At 40.0% G+C, this 12,613-nt stretch overlaps 1 protein-coding gene across 1 annotated transcript; it reads left to right on the forward strand.

Annotated features, from left to right (window-relative positions):
* The first annotated feature begins 391 nt into the window (after positions 1–391).
* Positions 392–3,153, forward strand: LOC122664343 (6-phosphogluconate dehydrogenase, decarboxylating 2). Its single transcript, XM_043860119.1, has 2 exons — positions 392–548; positions 1,492–3,153. The coding sequence occupies exon 2, from the start codon at positions 1,501–1,503 to the stop codon at positions 2,968–2,970; it is 1,470 nt and encodes a 489-aa protein (XP_043716054.1). The 5' UTR covers positions 392–548; positions 1,492–1,500; the 3' UTR covers positions 2,971–3,153.
* Positions 3,154–12,613: the final 9,460 nt, after the last annotated feature.

Raw genomic sequence — 12,613 nt, forward strand, 5'->3', positions numbered from 1 at the left:
TTCCAATTCCCTCCAATCCCTCACATAGGAATGGAAATGACCACTTTACCCACTGCCCAAGGTGAGGTAAGATGGTCATTTCTATTCCTATGTGAGGAATTGGAGGAAATTGGAGCGGACAACAAATTGGAGGTGATAAAATTCCCTCTCCACCCACCATCTTCTGTTGACGCATTGAACAAAATGAGGTTGTTGGTCATTTAAAATGACAGAATACCCTTCGTTGGCCACGTGTTACGTGTTAAGTTCACATTGGATGGATGATGAGCGAAAAAGAATATTACTTTGGTTACCGGAATTGGACTGTATAATTGTAGTTGGTGTAAGCCGTGAAGGATTGGAAGAGGGGAGAGATTTCTTTCCTGTTTGTCAACGAAAAATATTGTCAAATTGTTTTTTTATATTTCAAGCCTTGAAGATTTTGCTAGCTATTTAACTCAGTAGCTTCATTCATTTCCTGCGAAACACACATCTTTGGCGATTATTTGCAAGACCCAGATCTGTGGTGTACTGGGATCGGTTTTTTATCTGGTAGATTCTGATTACAGGTTCGTGTTTTTTCTCTGTCGTTGATTATTGCTGGGTTTGAGGACAATATCTCTTTTAAGTACATCTGTATGTCTCATGGTTTGATCTGTTGAGTTCTGAGGATGTGCGATCTGGGTTTGATTTTTAGTAGGTTTTTGATCTAGTGAGCTCTCCATCTAACCTTTTCTTTTCTTATGAAATGGATTGAAGTTGCATGTTTGTTATGATATAGATGGTGGATCTGCTTAAATGTTTCTATCCGCAAAGGTTTCTTTTTTTTTGGTTGCAATCCGCAAAGGTTTCAAGGATCACTAAGTTGTGGAATCCCCTATTACCTACTTTCTCGATGTTTGACTTGAGGAATCTTCCTGATGTTCTTTAAGATTCATCAGTTTAGTGTTTTTTTTTTTTTGGGTGAATAATTTAGTTTTATTCTTTTTGCTGACTAACCAATCGATTTCTTCTATGGGAATCATTGTCTACTTGGTTCATGAGTTTACATTTTCTCCCCCTTTTAATTGTAATTTGATTAAAAAAATCCCCTATTAGTTTTGATCTGTAGAGTTGTGAAAGTTTCTAGGACCAAAGTATTATGGATTTTTTCCTTTTAAGAGTTTAATTGAAAACTCAAAGTTGAATTGGGGGCGGGGGCAAAATGCCATTTCCTTGGTTGATTCTTGTAAAATTCTTCTTGTTGTCTTTGATTTGATGATCACAGAAGTGTTTTGAATTCTCAGTTCACATGCTGTCCAATAGATCTGATCACACTGCTTTTATTTGATCAATGGTTATTTCATCAACCTAAACTCAGCATCTTCAATTTCTAATTTGCAATTTAACCTTACAAGAACAGAAAGTAGAAGCATTTCCCTATTTTTTTTTTTTTCACTTGCTGTCTATGCCATTTGGATATCTGAATAACAATCTTACTATCTACCACTGATAATCTCATACTTCTTACAGGCAACAAAAATGGCTACCCCTGCATCAAACCTGACGAGAATAGGCCTTGCGGGTCTTGCTGTCATGGGCCAAAATCTTGCCCTTAATATTGCTGAGAAAGGCTTCCCCATTTCTGTTTACAACCGGAGCACCAACAAAGTTGATGAGACTGTTGAACGAGCCAAAAATGAGGGAAACCTCCCTTTATTTGGCTTCCATGATCCTGAATCCTTTGTTCGATCGATCCAGAAACCTCGTGTCATAATCATGCTTGTTAAAGCTGGGGCCCCTGTTGACCAGACCATTAAAACCCTTTCTGTCTACATGGAGAAAGGTGATTGTATAATTGACGGTGGTAATGAATGGTATGAGAACACTGAGAGGAGAGAGGCAGCCATGGCTGAGCTAGGCCTGCTCTATTTAGGAATGGGAGTTTCAGGTGGTGAAGAAGGAGCCCGACATGGCCCTTCTATGATGCCTGGAGGGTCCTATGAGGCCTATAAGTATGTTGAAGATATCCTTCTCAAGGTGTCAGCACAGGTTCCTGACAGTGGTCCTTGTGTTACCTACATAGGCAAAGGAGGATCTGGTAATTTTGTAAAGATGGTGCACAATGGGATTGAATATGGTGATATGCAACTGATTGCAGAAGCGTATGATGTTCTGAAATCAGTTGGTAAACTTTCCAACGAGGAATTGCACCAGGTCTTTGCAGAGTGGAACAAGGGGGAGCTTCTGAGCTTCTTGATTGAGATCACTGCAGATATTTTCACAATTAAGGATGATAAGGCGGATGGCTATTTGGTTGATAAGGTCTTGGACAAGACTGGAATGAAGGGCACTGGTAAATGGACTGTTCAGCAAGCTGCTGATTTATCAATTGCAGCTCCCACAATAGAGGCATCTTTGGATTCAAGGTTCCTCAGTGGATTGAAGGAAGAAAGGACTGAAGCTGCGAAGATATTTAAAGCAGCTGGTATTAATGACATCCTTGCTGATCAAGCAGTTGATAAGAAGACATTGATTGATGATGTGAGGAAAGCTCTTTATGCATCCAAGATTTGTAGCTACGCGCAGGGGATGAATCTGATCCGTGCAAAGAGCATTGAGAAAGGCTGGGACTTGAATTTGGGGGAGCTGGCCAGAATATGGAAGGGGGGTTGCATTATCCGTGCTATATTTTTGGATCGTATCAAGAAGGCTTACGATAGGAACCCAGATCTTGCAAATCTTCTCGTAGATCCGGAGTTTGCGAAAGAAATTATTGAGCGACAATCTGCTTGGCGAAGAGTTGTCTGCCTCGCAATCAATTCAGGTATAAGCACCCCTGGTATGTCAGTCAGTCTTGCTTATTTCGATTCTTACAGGAGGGGGAGGCTGCCAGCTAATTTGGTCCAAGCTCAGAGAGATTATTTTGGAGCTCACACATACGAAAGGATTGATATGCCAGGATCCTTCCACACCGAATGGTTCAAGCTTGCGAATCAGTCGAAGATGTAAAATTCCTATTTGTGGTCTTCAATTTCATCAAGTCATTGTCATTAAACCTACTAATAAGGCTCCGTGGGGACTGAGAGGTTTGGTAGAACGTACATTTTGTTTGGATGAATATCTGTTAAGACTTTGATTAATTAAAACCGCTGAATTGTTTGCACTTATTTTAGTTGTATTTTTTTGGCTCTCCATTAGCAGATCTTCCTATTTTTGTGATTCTGTTTTGAGGTTCCAATATGAACCCCAAATCAAAACGTCTGTAGGATCTTAATACTTGTCCATGAAATATTTGATGAAACTGTTTCCAGAGCAATTTTAGCCGACCCCACTTGGTTGGGATAAGGCTGAGTTGTTGTTGTTGCCAGAGCAATTTTTGGCATGGGTCTTCTCTTTTACATTGTCCCATTACCTAATCTCACCTGCCATGGTAACAATCCTTCTTTGATTCATTTGATGGTTTCAAGCAATTATAAGTCTTTTTCTCTGCTACTGGATGTCGAAATCTGTCTTCATATTCCAACCCATAAATTCCCCCCCCCCCCCTATATCTTTTGCTAGTAGTAATGGTTAACATTGTTTGCATCATGCTTGAATCTCTCAATGTACATTGACAATCGAAATATTTTATGATGGTGCCACTTATCCTTGTTGTTACTGTTCTTCTGCTTCTTTTTTTTGTGCTTTCCTTGGAAACAAATGAACTTGAATTGTCTCAATTTGATTGTAACCAAGTCATCCATATCTGAATAGTATTTGCGTGATCTGCTGGTAATTGCCTTTTCAGGTTTAGTTTACTTTGTATGTGTCATTGTTGATTAGTGAGTTAGTTTCTGTTACTCTCTGGTTCCATTTGCTTGGATTAAGAAATTATTTCCAGAAAATCAACTTTTAGAAATATAACTTAGTTTTGTGTTTATTCTCCATTTATCTCTCAAGAAATAACTTTATTGTTCATCTGAGTGTGCAAGATCCAATGTGCCACTGGCTCTACCTTCCTTAAGAAGGAAGGGCTTCTAGACAATTTTGCCTTATAGACAAGACTCACAAATAGGATAGGGCTGAACCTCGAGACCTTCAAGGGGGTCATCCCTTGTCAGTTTGTTAATCATATCCGCACCAGTGGTCAAATTGGAATTACCGGATTCATTTGTGACAGAAATAGAAAAATATAAACCATTCATACTAAATCAGGCAATTAATTTGTCATTGAGATTTGAATCTAATGATCAAATCATCATTAAATGAAACAGTGTATCCATCATCAATAGTCTTGAAACTGAAAATCAAAATTTAAAAAATCAAGGAACATAATAACAATTATTCAGTTTTAAAAGTCCAATATCAAAAAGACAAATATAAAAAGTATCTGACTACAACATCGGCCTCATCTCTTTTTCGTACTTGGAGGGTGATCTCAATTTTCTTTTTCCTTCTGGTCTCCTGAAATCCCTACAACATGTTGCAAATATGTGCAATAAGCCAGTAAACCTAGAGCTCACGCATCACATGCAAGTTGGTCCTATTAGCAAGTGAGATTCAATCAAAGACTAAAAATTCAGAAATACCTGGCACTGCCTTGTCTTTCTTTAGAGAAGCGAGGTATTCATGACAATCCTCTTCAAGTGCCCTGGCTTGCTGCAATTGAAACAATTTCCTTTGGTAGTCTTTCTTCATGACAAAGAGGGCAAACCTCGAAGCAACGATAAGGTTGCTCCATTGCGAACTAGTGGTTATAGGTTCAAGTTAGGAAACAACTTCTCTGCAAAGTGGGGGTAAGGCTGCATACATTATAAGTCTACCCAGACCCTGCAGTGGCGGGAGCCTTGTGCAATGGGTACACCCTTTTTTTTTGTGCTAACTACAACACAAAATGACACTTCATACGAGCCTTTTTTATGCTTTACCTGCAAAGCTTTACAAGACTGTTATATTTAACTCATGTTAAAGCACAAAAAGGCCCGGAAGTGCCATTGCCTACGAATATGACCCTTCACCTCAATCAAGAGATTAGCTGATTGGTTTCTCATTCTCTCCCCTCCATCACAAAAATATAAGATTGCCAACCGAGGAATATGGTATAATACAATTCATTTTTCTTTTTTGGGTATAAGGATAATATGGACCAACCATAAAAGTCCTCCCCACCCAACCCAACCTAAGGGTGTCAATTGGGGTCTTCCGGAAGCAGTCTATTCCATTATAAAATGGGATGGTTCTGAGAACTGATTTTGGGACCGATATGATTAAATGGGCCAGAACGGTTCTGAGATGAGTTTCCCAATGGATCCAGAACTAAAAGCTCTTTACGAAACCACTTGGAGCCAAAACTGCTAGGACTCATTTAAGATGCATATCGACTTCTTTGAGGTTGGTTAATATTTAATAGTTATAACTTATATAAGAATTGTGTTGTAATTATAAGGAAAAAAAACTAAGAATGATGTTTTTCTTTTTTTTTTTGGGCGGGGTAAATAGTAGATCTATTCAAATAAACTACATGAATTACACAATGTTTGGATACAAAGCATAAAAAACCTAGGAATGAAATATGACCAAAATGTCTCACATGGTATCGACATGGCCTTCCAGACTAGGGGGTTGGTAACATCAATAGATTCCTTAGAAACAAAGTTGTAAGCATAGGCAACAAGACAAAAGGATATATGAAAAAAATCCTTAGAAAATGAAAAAACTACTAACAGAGTAGTAATGACAACCATATGGTGTCCACTTTAATATTAGAAACCGTCCTTGATCCCAATGATCCAAAATGGCTAATTGAAGCTTGAATAAGGCAAGCAATTGGGCTTGGCCTTAAGATTCTCCGGTCTTCTTTTCGGACTCGACTGCGGCTTCAACTCCACCACTAGATGTGTGGCATGAATCCTCAAGCCCCTTATGATGATGGAGTGATGTTATTAATTGTATTTCAGTGATTTGGGATATTAAATGGATATGGAATATGTTTATTTGAAGAATTTGGGACTTGAATTTGATTTGGTGTTGGTGATTTGGAAATGTGAAGTTTTTGACTTATTTGAGTGTTTGTTTGTATGCTTAAGAATTGATGTTTGATTCTTGGAAAGTTATTGATATACTTGGGAATTTCAGATAATTTGAGTCTTTGTCATGAACCATTACAGATCTAAAACTTGACCGTACCATTATTAAATAGGACTAGATCTTAGTTTTGGGACCATTTAGTAAACAAGATAGCTCAGGGGTTAGCCACCTTGGGACTGAACCGGTAAGGAACATACTCATTATCCAAATCCACCCTGTTTGTTAAACCTGTGCCCAAAAGAAAATTCGGGCTAATTTGAAATTTCGGATATAGGTCTAGAACCCGATGGATCCTGGGTCTTACCCACTAGTAACATGTGGTGCACCGACCCGGTGCCCATTTTTAAGGGCAATCTCAGGAGATGTTTTACTTACTGATCCAGAGGCAACCACTAGACCCGTGTTGCTTTTCCATACACCAATTGATGGATGACCTATGGTACAACCCCTGCTTAACCAAAACAGGATTAAATTCAATTTTAAATGTTTAAACATGGTTTTATGGCCACAAATTATACAAGGACAATGCCCTAGGCATGGCACAGGCCTCAGTGGGACCCAAATGCAAAAACAACAAGGTTTTACCTACTGGTCCATCCCTACTGGTCTATTGGATCAACTAGTTGGATCGACCAGTACAACTGTACTGCATAAAATGCATCTCAGATGCATGGGGCCCAGTGTCTCGCACCCCGGATCACCTCCCCATGCCTAGAATGACTTGTGAGGATGTTACCCTAACACTATGATCATGTGGGGCCCACTTTGAAGCCAATTGCATTAAAGAATGAGTTTCAAGAATGCATTTTTCACAAAACAGCATTAGGCAAACAGGCCTTAGTGGCTAGGCCTATATAAACCAGCCTTCAGCCCAAAAGACCCCTCCTATTCATTTCGTTGGACAGAAGGAAGAGAGAAAGAGAAGGAGAAGGAGAAAGAGAAGAGAAGAAGAGGAAGGAGAAGGCTTGGGACCTCCTTGTGCTTGGATCCCTCAAGGTAAACCTAAACCCAGCTATTCCCTACTGTTTTCATAGCCATTACCACGGTTGTAACCATGAATCTTCTCTGTTGTTGGCTGTCCAGCCATGTTCCCATGAGTTCTATAATAAAAATCATGTTTTGGTAACCTTAGATGCTTAGATTCTTACATGCAAGTATGAATCTGGTATGTTTGGCCTATCATCTACCTGTGCCATGATAAATACATGCTGTAACTGACATTAACAGCTTGCATAACTGATTCTCATGCCCATTGGTAGCCTTGAATGGTCCATATAGGTGTAGGAGCCTCAATACCTAAATGCATGATGAATTCATGGCCTTATTTCCTGAACCAGAGCTGTTACAGAACTGATAAATATGTATAAAAATATGTTGATCTGGTGCACAAGCCAAGCATGCTACCATAGGTACCCAAACTCCCAAGAACCCCATGCATGTTGGATTTATCACCATGTATATGTTGGATGTCATGCATGGAACCCTATTGTAACCCCTGATCATCCATGCATGCTCTTGATCCAAAGATCCAAGCCAAAACAATGCTGGCTCTTAAGAAATTTGAGCTGTACTTGCACTGGTCCATTGGATGGACCAGTACCAATCGACCACTACCAGAGACCTTGTCCAATTTCAAGCCTGATCAGCCTATGGCCTATGAAACACTATGAAAGGCCTTTTGTGATGGAACCCCAGCCATTCCAGCTCTATACCTTCTGTTTGGAGCCAATCTGGCATCCCGAGACATGTTTCGGGCAACCAAACTCAAATTTGGCATGAAACCATGGCCCAATATCACTGATGGAACTACTGCAGTACCATCTAAAACCCTTGGTGTGAACCCCTTTCCAGTTTTGTAGCTCTGACCCCACTGGTCCATTGCTACTGGTCCATTGGATGGACCAGTACCAATCAACCATTGCAGGGAACCTAACCCTGTGTTGTCCCTGACCTACCCCAAGGTCTGGAACACTCTTTTTAGAGCCTTTGGTATAAACCCCAATGCAAAACACATCTTTGCAACCCTATTCCTACACTTGGAGCAATGGGTTGATTGCCACTGGTCCATTGGATAGACCAGTCCAATCAACCAGTACAATATATGGTTAAGTAACATGACCCTAACCCCTGCAATTACCTAAAATAGTACCTAGGAACCTTTTGGGTTTAAAAGCTTCAAACCCCTTTTGATTTTGGGCCACAGCAGCCTACTGGTCCATGGCCACTGGTCCATTGGATGGACCAGTGCCAATCGACCACTGCTTCCGTCCCATCTGTTTTGAGTCTGGCTTTGGTTTGGGACTTGAACCAAAGGTACCCCCAGACTCCATTACTCATTTAACACTCATTGACGTATGCTTTTGAATTAATAAACCTAGGCTTTGACTATTTGCCCGATGATGTGTATCTGAGCACTTTTGTGGACCAGCAGTCTTCGGAACTAGCGGAGTATAGTCAAGGTGAGTGGATATTGGATCATCCTTGTAGGTGTAACCTTGTGAGCATACCAAAGATAACAAAATTACTTTTCATTATTGATATTTGTGTTATAGTATTATTTATTTGCTTCTAGACATTAAAATTTCAGATGTAACTGTGGATTGTGATTATGAGCATGTTGATAAAATGTTTGATGACTAAAATGCATGCTCTGTGAACTGTTAGATTAGATGTCGTAATAGACGGCTTGGAAATGAAAGGCATGGTGAGTCGTAGTATGAGTTGTGGGAGCACTGTGCATTTCATACTGGAAATGAGGTTTGTGGTAGCCCGTAGAATGGGATACGGTTGACACTACTCAACTCATACTTATCATGTAGATCATTGGGCTAGGTGAACTTACCCTTATGCTACAGCCCTTACCAACAAGGGTGCAGGTGTTGGGTAATCATGGCCTCCTGAACAGCCGAGGGCAGCAGAAGCCGGGTCAGATTGACGTGGTTAACTTGGGGTCTGCCAAGGGAGGGAGTCGGTGCTCCTGATCCCAGCGTGGGTTCCACCCTCAATGATTGAGGTGGCAACTGAAGATTGATAAGGGAGCGACTGAGGTTGTTGCCCAAGTCATTGCAAGTAACATATACCTAGTGACTTAGTTGTGATGTTAGGTGGACTAGAGTAATAAAATTGAACCCAGCATGTAGATTGATGATGATAATGGTTGTACCTACTTGTATGATTTATTATTCACTCGCTGGGCTCGGTGAAGCTCATCCCTCGTGGATTGTTTCTTTTAGATAATTTTGCAGGTACCGATTCACTTACCAATGCGTGATGAAGCAATTGATGAAGCTATAGAACTTCCGTACTTTGCTGCCCCGTGAAGATCTTGTAGTTTTTATTGCTTCCATCCTTTCGGAAGCATAATTTTCTTGTGTACTGTATCTTCGAACATAAAAGAATATGTATATGGAGGTGTCAATTCCAGGCCCGGCCAAGCCGAACCGACTGAGCCCGTCTAGATAAAGCCCGGCCCGGCCCGGCCCATTTTCTAAACGTGTCGGGCTTAAGCCCGACATGTTTAGTAAGTGAGTGGTCCCGATGTGGGGTTTTAGCCCGTCGGGCGCCTGACCGGACCAACCGAATGGTAGCCCGACCCTTTTCTATTCCTTTCAAACACTGTTTAGCCCTTTCTCTACTTGTTAATTTTATTCTATATGGCATATTTCTATTGGTTATTGGAAAAACTCCTTGACACGCACTACTAGATTATAAATGTGGCATAATCTTGTGCTTCATCAACATTCTCACCCCTCAGTCTCTTCTCAAAACCAAAACCCAATTTGCTACCCCAACTCTCTCACTCTCTCTCAAACACAAGAATGAGCGGTTCTGATGATCATGAGGTGTATTACCACTATAGTTGACTTAGGAAAAAATTAGAAGTCAACAATAAACCATAAGCATTGTTCTATAATTCAACCTTTCATGGTTACACTCTGCAATACCCATTTGGGGTGTTTGAGTTTCTTCAGTTCAAAGTCTTCACAAAGAGGGTGAGAGATGGAAAATCTGAATTCGAATTCTCCTCTTTCAATCCACCATTTCAATCACCCACATCCCTTGGAGTTACAAGTCTCTAATCCCAAACAAGTACCCATGAAGGTTTGGGTTTCATGTGCAAGTTGCAAGTTTAATGCTTCTTGAAAAGTGATAAGTTTTTATTTTTTTAATATTCATTGAATCTGTGGCTGCACCATTTAGAGCCCGGTTAAGGCCCGGTTAAAGTTAAACATGCCCACTGCCCAGTTAAGGCCCGATTAAAAGCCGATTACATTAGCCTGATTGTAGCCCGAAACCTGACCTAGCCCGACCAGGCCTGGCCCGAAGACTTAAACGAGCGATCACGGTGCAGGCTTTAAGCACCGTGAGGCCTGACTAAACCCAACCGAACCCGACCGAGCCCAACCGATTGACACCCTTAATATAACATAGGTACTTGAGATTTTACTGTAATAAATATAATCTATCTTTTGTGTAGTTTTTCTTTTATTTTCCGTGGCACTCTGATATTCATTTATTATCTTTTACCTTCATTGTGTGGTTTGTGACATGTAAATACTACTTTTGGATCCTTGGGGTTTGGCGGATGTAGTTCGACATCCGGGTCACCCGCCCGATCCTCCCAGGGGGTGGTTTGGGGTGTGACACTGTTAGACACCTTTAACCGAACCAACCCCGCCTCCCCCACCGGCCCAACATAAGGCAAGACTCAAGGTTGATTTGGTATGATTTCAATTTCAATTTTGAATTGATTTCATGAAATAGTCAACAAATAGATTTTTTGTTAAGAAATTAAAATTATTTTGATTGCATCAACCTGACATATTTCAAGAATAAGAAATCCATTTGATAATTCAATTATTGAGAATATAAACAATGAAGTGGGTGAATAGATACATCCTTCACCCATCTCCTTCCTCTTGTTCAATTTTCAGATTCCATTTTCTTTAATGTTAAAAGAAAAAGCGAGAGTTTTATTGGGAAAAAAAAAGGTGAGAAAGGGGGACGGGTTTGTTGAGATTTTCACTCCCAGTTCCATTCAAATAAAAAGAAAACCCAACTTGCAACCTTGTCTCACTTCCTTCTCCCGCAGACCTCCATCACCTTCTATTCCACTTTGTTAGCAGAACCCAGAAGTTAGACCCACCTTCCGTTTGTTTTCCCACAAGCAAAACACCCCCTCACAAGAGTTCTGCCAAGAGAGAGAGAGACGGAACCAAAAAAAAAGGAAGAAGAGAAAAGAAAGAATGAGTAATCGAAACAGAAAAAAAAAGCAGAAGAAAGCATACCTTAGTTCCTTCGGAGTCACAGTTCCCGTAGAAGAACAGAGAGACTGAGGCATCGAATCAGAGAGAAAAAAAAAAAAAAAAAAAAGGAAGAAGAAAACATACCTAAGTTCGTTTGAAGTCGCAATTCCCTTCTTCCGTCGAAGTCGCCATCGCATCATCATCCATTGTTGAAGTCTTGAAGACGACTTCCGCCCAAGTCCCCCCAGTGTTTCCCTTTTTTCTTTATATTATTTGTTATAACAATTAATGATTTACAATCTTATCCCTAGAATCAGGACATTATACAACACGTGCTCATTAAAGAGAATCAGTGCAATTTCAAAATTGAAAGGGCTTCAAATCTATTTCAGAATTTCTCATTCATCTGATTTCTATTTCACTGAAATAAGGTGTAAAAATCAAACCAACCAATTTCGAAATCAATAACCCCATAAAATTGAAATAGAAATCAAACCAAACCAGATTTTGACCTGTTTGGGACTATAATTTTAGTTTGAATTTTTGGGACTGAGTCAGGTTTTTAGGCCTTTCTAATGTGTTTCTGTCTAGATCTCCGTCTTCTTTTCAATCTTCAATTGTCTTACCGTCTCATTTTGAAACATAGATTGGTTCGATCTTGGGTAGTGTGGTACCTCTGGAGTAATGCAATTAATCCAAAGATCTTCATTCTTGGAGTTCAATGTTCTCATTCTGATTTTGTGCATAGCCATAAAGAATCGACCAAACTATGTTTCAAAATGAGACGGGAAGACAATTGAAGATTTGAAAAGAAGACGGAGATCTAGACAGAAACACATTGGAAAGGCCCAAGAACCTGACTCAGTCCCAAAAATTCGAACTAAAATTTTAGTCCCAAACAGGTCAAAATCTGGCTGGAAACAAATATTTATCATTGCTTACTAAATCTGTGCTATGTGTCATCGACTAATTTTGTCTTTTCAAGTTTCTGAATCCCCAATATGTCAACAGGTAACCATCAACAACAAAAGGAAAGTTATGCAAGACTGATCCACTACAAATGCATAAACTGATTTCAAAGAGCAATTGAGAGTTAAAAGGTCTCTTACAAATGCAAATAGTTCATATAATAATCAATTTAAAAGTTCTCTTACATCCATGTCAGCCTCAATGATTCAATGATAGAAGTTCATGAATTGCCTATGATTGCATAATATATCAAGGGCAAGAGATCACTGTCTGGTCCCGTGGCCCCTGCACCAGCGAAGGGCCAATGAGAGCACTCACAGGGGCATCAACAAGGATGAATTTTTGATTTCGTGGGGGGTGGATGGCAATTT

This window comes from Telopea speciosissima, chromosome 6, assembly GCF_018873765.1.
Source record: "Telopea speciosissima isolate NSW1024214 ecotype Mountain lineage chromosome 6, Tspe_v1, whole genome shotgun sequence".
Taxonomy (NCBI): Eukaryota; Viridiplantae; Streptophyta; class Magnoliopsida; order Proteales; family Proteaceae; genus Telopea; species Telopea speciosissima.